Raw genomic sequence first — 6,009 nt, 5'->3', positions numbered from 1 at the left:
ATAAAAATTATAGTCAATAATAATCAATCTACCATGTTATCATTTTATCAATATCTTTACTTTTCAAATTTTTTTTCTTTACTTTTCAATTTTTTTCCCTCTAAATACATAAGTTTGTCAATTTTATATTGAAATGCTTTCATTTTTCAATGTTCCGTTTTATTTATTTAAAATGGGGATGACAAAATTTCATGAGGCGCAAGGATTCCTACGAAAACTGCTTCGAATGGGGATCCAACCGTAAAAAAATTTTTCTGCAGAAACAGGAATGGGAAGTAAAATTCTACCGGGACAAGTGCGGAGATCCCCGCTCCCTATTAATCCTCAAAATTTATAAATTTACTTAATTGTCCTTAATAGTTTATTTCTCATGTATGTTTTTTAGCATTTCACATGCCATATAGAGAGACTCTAAATTACTAATCCTCATTTGTATAACCATTCTTCAATTCAAAGATCTCTAGTGCTATCTGTACTCCATCCAACTTTTCTACAGCCACTCCCTCGTCCACTGCTCTATGCTCAATGTCGCCGTCACCCCCCTCCCCCCTCCCAAAACCGTGTCGGCTCGAAAGAAGTCACTATCTGCCATTTAGCATTTTTGTATAAAATCTTCCCGTTTTTGTATATGATGAAAACTTACAGCTCTATTCTTATAAAAATTAATTAGTTAGAACCATTGGAGAAATGGAAAATGGATCCATAGCAAATAGGAATGGGAGGCAATATTCCCCCACGACAAAGGTCAAAGACAGGGACTAATAACAAATCTGGGGGCAAAGATGGGAAATGGGGAGACATCTCCACCCCCACCCCATGCCGTTGCCATCCCTAAAATACACTTATTTGATACCGTCGCAGTTGTCTATGGTGATGAGGCTCATTTACAGAGATTCATACAAGAAATAATGGCATTTTCTGATTTTAGTTTTTGAAACCATTTTGTTAAAGATTATGAAGAACCCCCTACAAAACATAAATATGGATGGTTAACAGATAAATTCCGTGAGGTAACACTGCCTTTTATGAATGAGTTCAAACATCTCAAAAGCACCACCTGAGACGGCATTATTCAATTGAAGTCAATTTACAAGGAATAGGAGAGCTAATCATGTTCCAGATAAATATGGCAAAGGCATATCAAAAGCCAACCAAAAGCTTCAACTTGAAAAGCTCTGACAAAGCCTCCTACTTCAGATTTAAGCACAATTTTCTAAGAAGTTCAGGGCTCGAAGACCATGTTCTCTGTTTCTCGCTTCACGGATTCAAAGAGCACAGACGAAAGATAACGCTCACCAAAGCTTGGGAAGACCACCTATTCAGGCACCCGATGAGTGTGTTAGTTCTCGAATATGGCATATTTAATAATCCTTATTCAATATAATGAGGAAACCAGGAGGTTGATTCAAGAAAACCAATTAAAAAGACAGCTATAATAACTGCATTTTAATACAAGATGAACAGAACGAGTGCAAACTTACAACAATGAGTTTTCCAGCATTTTCAGGCCTCTTTGCAATCCTAATTGCAGCAGCTGCAGCAGCACCAGATGATATCCCCACCTGCAATTCATGTTCATCAAAAACACAGAATAACATTAAAAAATATTCCCTCTAAATCATGCAAGTAGAAAAGGCTAAGCATCTAAACAAATTTGGGGGAGGATCCCCTTTGAAATATCTTTCAGGGGAACTTACCAACAGACCCTCTTTCAACGCTAGAAGTTTCGCAGTTTCAATAGCTTCTTCACTAGAAATCTACAAAAACAAATAATATTATGTGTCACCATCAATCCGAGTGAAAAAAAAAAGTATACAGGACTCTCACATCACATTGCTAGGTCAAATTATCAGAACTCCTGGCCCTGTCTATGCAATGATTTAAGGTCCTTCTGGTCTTCCCAAGGAAAAGTTGCATCAGATTATTACACATAAAAACACAAACACACACACAAACTAAACACACATTATTTAAATTTAAATTAAAAAATAGATGCCTTACTTGGATAACTTCATCAAGTAAATTGACATCCAAAACACCAGGGATGAAGCCAGCACCAATTCCTTGGATCTTATGAGGACCTTGTACACAAACAATGCATTTGTCAGGGGAATGATAACTAGAAAAGGCATTTGATAAGTTTCAATACAACCATACAGATGAATGTAGACTAAAAGGTTAATAATCTTGTCCTCTATCTTGTTTCATCTCTTCTCTCGGTCTTAATGATATTTTTTTTATCAACAAAGAAAAAAATGGAAGTAGTACAACATTTTCTTTTTATTTTATACGAGAGGAGCGCACATGCTGAGCTATACATGAGCTCATGAGTTTACAAGTGTTTAAAATGCTTCTAAAGTGTAAAATAAGAGAAGCAAAGTATATGAACAAGAACTCAACAATAAGATGTATCCCTCTATACAGACTGTGACCAACGATACTCTCCAAAGAACTGTCAAAACACCTATATGTTTATTTGGGAAACAGAGACCAATGGCATAAAATGAAATTCAGAAGAGTTAAGACTCTTACCAGGTTTCCCTCCAGACAATACTGGACTTTCAACTGGTTCGATACCATAGAGCTAAAAACAAGAGAATAGGTGTAAGTCAAACAACGGATAGACTAGAAAAATAAAACTGATAATATGAATGAAAATTAAAAGCCTAACCTTAATATTAGGGTTCTGCTCTTTCAGATATTTCCCAGCACCCGTTACTGTACCTCCAGTCCCAATCCCAGAAACAAGAGCATCAACTTTACCACCAGACCCCTTCCAGATCTCTGGTCCAGTGGTTTCATAGTGGATCTTTGAAGAGGATGAAGAGAGCTAGTTAGTTAATTCTCTTCAACCAATTGATTCTCAGAATACAATACAAGGACAGAATTATTACCTTTGGGTTAGCAGGATTTTCAAACTGCTGAAGAATATAAGCATTTGGGGTCTTTGCTAATATCTCTTCGGCCTTTGAAACAGCTCCTTTCATACCTTTTGCTGGATCTGTGAGAACCAACTCGGCTCCAAAAGCTCGAAGAATGGTTCTTCTTTCAAGGCTCATTGAAGCTGGCATGGTTATAATAAGTTTATAACCCTTGGCAGCAGCCATGAATGCCAAACCAATGCCAGTATTTCCACTGGTAGGCTCAATGAGGATACTCTACAATACAAAAAACAATTTCAAGCCTGTTAATTCTTCTTTTATTCATCCAACATCAAAACAAAAACTTCCCAAGTACGAATTGCTAAGGATGGTTGAACGGCAGCAGTGTATTGATAAATTGATATCAATTCACTGAGTATTTACTGAAAAACTCCAATTTCAACATTTTAAAACTGGAGAGCAACAAAATATCAATTTCAGAAAGAATTACATAAAATCTACCATCTACATATAATAAAGCCTAAACAAAGGGTAGAACGAAGTTTTTATGCGATATGAAGTGTCGGTGATAAATGAATTGAAATATCAGAGCAGGAAAGAAGGTCAAAACCAAAACTTACTTCACCCGGATGAATTAGTCCCTTCTCCTCAGCATCTGCAATCATGCTATATCCTATCCTGCAAAGGAAAAACTTAAACATTAACAATATATGGACAACAATAAGTTCCTTGATGCCAATTAGAATATATCACCTATTAGAACCTCAAAAATTGAACTAAGCAATCTCAACAACACAAAAGACTACAAAATTAACAGCTCGGTAATCTCAACAACACAAAGATCACTATAAAATTAAAAGTTAAGTCACCTCAACAAAACAACATAAAAGGACTAAAAAACCATACATTTGCAGCCCAACACTTTCAGATATAAGAAAGAAGATTTCTATATACCTATCTTTGACACTGGAGCAGGGCTCCATCATTTCCAGCTTAGCAGCGATTTGGGCGACACACCCATCGACAACATGGTTGAGATACACCAACGGAGTCTTCCCAATTAACTGTGATAATAAACAAATAAATAACTAGCAACATTTCCCAATCATATAGATTTCAAGCTAAAATGTTTTGATTATTGAGACAGATAGCAAGGTGCGGTTTAACATTTGACTTACTTCAGTGACATCTTTTGCAATGGTTGACTTCTCTTCCGCCATTTTTGAACAAAATCTCTGCAAAAGAATCATAAAGTAATGTAGAGATCTTAGTAAATACCACTAAACAGATTTATAAAAAAAATCATAATTCATCATTACTCATATTGACAGCCTTGACTACTTGTATTTCTATATCTAAGAATCCTTTGAATTTTCGCGTGAATGAGATTACAATCCATCCATCCTTGCGGTAAAGAAAACAGTAAAACCAATAAAATCTGAGATCGAACAGCCAAGTTAAAAACAAATTAGATCTTTTCAAATTACTGTTGAGTCCACGGAATGATCAATGAAAATGAAAAGAAAATGTGGTAAGTCTAAGCTTAGAAGCCTAAAACGTTGAAACTTCTCATCATCGATTAATTAATCCAAGTAAAGTGCACATGAAATTTTCATTTTCACTAGGGCTTCATGACTTGATTACATGACCAGAAAAAGAAAAAGAAAAAAGCGGCTACATGAGATAGCTAGTAAGAGAGTAGAGAGAAGTGATAAACCTCTAATAGGAACAGAAAATGGTGACGATGAAATTGAGCGATATGAATTTTGATGAATCGGGTCTTACCTAGGTTGAAGGGTCTTTCTACAGAAAGAGGAGATAAGATTGAAAAGAGGAGAAATTGGAAAATCCGAAAATATGAAGATGAAGACTTGGTAAAGTTTTTCTCGGAGACACTATGGTTACCGAGTTAATACTTAAATTTGTCTATAGAACGATTACCTGACGTGTTAGCTAACGTGTTAAATTAGTGATAGGTTTTGTGTCATTTAATATGTAGAAAAATTATTTATAATTAAAATAATTTTAAAAAATTTAAATATAAATCATTTTTATATTAGAAATTTTAGAAATTTCAAAAAAATTAGACTTTCTATAAATTTTTTTATTTTTTTATAATATTAAATTTAAAATATTTTTTAATATTATTAATTTTAATATTATTTTTTAAATCTTAATAAAAGAATTTTCTTGCAAAAAATAATAAAAATTATTAAATTATTATAAAATTATTTTGTTATTTATTTTTTAAAATTTTATATTTTTAAATTATAATTTTTTTTATAGTGTAATTTTTTTATTTAAAAGAATTTATCAAATATTGATTATATATTTAAAAATTTAATATTTTAAATATCACTAAATAATATAGTAGTTATTTTAAAATTTAAATTTTTTAAAATGATAATTTTTATTATTGTTTAATTATATGGTAGAACTCAATAATTAAAAAATTAATTTGTGGGATCACTTTTTGAATTTTAATATTTTAATATAATTTTTTTAAAATAATACTATATTTATTTAGTAAAATCTAAAATATTAAAATTTTTAGTATCTAACTAGTGTTTTTGTCCCTAATAAGAGGATGAAAAAAAATTTATTAATTTTAGAAGAAAATATTTTATATTAATTTTAATGAGAGAGTGTCATATGACATATTTTGGTTGTTAAATTAGTAATATAAATATATAATATAGTTATATTTCAATTTTAATTTTAATATTTTAATTTTAATTTTAATTACAATTAGAGAATATCATGTTACATATTTTAATTGTTAAATTTATAATTAATTATTGACAATAATATATAAATGATATAGAGTGGGTGAAAAATGAGATAGAGAAAAGGAAAGAGAGGAGGAAAGAATTCATTAGTCTTAGAGAAAAAAATTAGTTTTAATTACAAATTTGCAATAAGAGAATGCATGTATCATATTTTAGCTATAAAAATAGTAATATATAATAGATAGATAATAAATTAATAATAGTTTGATACAATTATTTATATAAAAAATTTCACTACAAAAAATTAGAATTTGAAAATAAAAAATCTAAAAATACATATGAGAAATTAATTTTGTAATAATTTAATTATTTTAATTATTTTATTTGAAAAATTCTTT

General features: G+C 31.1%; 1 protein-coding gene across 2 annotated transcripts; it reads right to left on the bottom strand.

Moving 5' to 3' along the window:
* Positions 1–1,006: 1,006 nt before the first annotated feature.
* On the bottom strand, positions 1,007–4,842 carry LOC112775834 (cysteine synthase). Of its 2 annotated transcripts, none has more exons than XM_025819729.3 (11): positions 4,668–4,842; positions 4,061–4,117; positions 3,837–3,946; positions 3,503–3,560; positions 2,895–3,158; positions 2,672–2,809; positions 2,533–2,584; positions 2,002–2,081; positions 1,698–1,757; positions 1,482–1,562; positions 1,007–1,315 (listed from the first exon to the last, which is right to left on the bottom strand). In XM_025819729.3, the coding sequence occupies exons 2-11, from the start codon at positions 4,100–4,102 to the stop codon at positions 1,223–1,225; spliced, it is 978 nt and encodes a 325-aa protein (XP_025675514.1). In that variant the 5' UTR covers positions 4,103–4,117; positions 4,668–4,842; the 3' UTR covers positions 1,007–1,222. The 2 variants fall into 2 exon arrangements, with proteins under 2 accessions (XP_025675514.1, XP_025675515.1); XM_025819730.2 differs by having other exon boundaries at positions 4,600–4,819.
* Positions 4,843–6,009: the final 1,167 nt, after the last annotated feature.

Source organism: Arachis hypogaea, chromosome 19 (genome assembly GCF_003086295.3).
Source record: "Arachis hypogaea cultivar Tifrunner chromosome 19, arahy.Tifrunner.gnm2.J5K5, whole genome shotgun sequence".
In the NCBI taxonomy this organism is placed as follows: domain Eukaryota; kingdom Viridiplantae; phylum Streptophyta; class Magnoliopsida; order Fabales; family Fabaceae; genus Arachis; species Arachis hypogaea.
Note: the sequence above shows the minus strand (reverse complement) of the source record. Positions and strands in the feature narration are given on the sequence as shown.

What these genes read in the sequence shown, in the direction of transcription:
- LOC112775834 (XM_025819729.3), bottom strand. Translation starts at nt 4,102, where the DNA reads ATGGCGGAAGAGAAGTCAACCATTGCAAAAGATGTCACTGAA. An exon ending in TTGCAAAAGATGTCACTGAA is followed by an intron (nt 3,947 to 4,060) that starts GTAAGTCAAATG and finishes TTATTATCACAG; the next exon opens with TTAATTGGGAAGACTCCGTT. An exon ending in AGCAGAACCCTAATATTAAG is followed by an intron (nt 2,585 to 2,671) that starts GTTAGGCTTTTA and finishes TCTTGTTTTTAG; the next exon opens with CTCTATGGTATCGAACCAGT.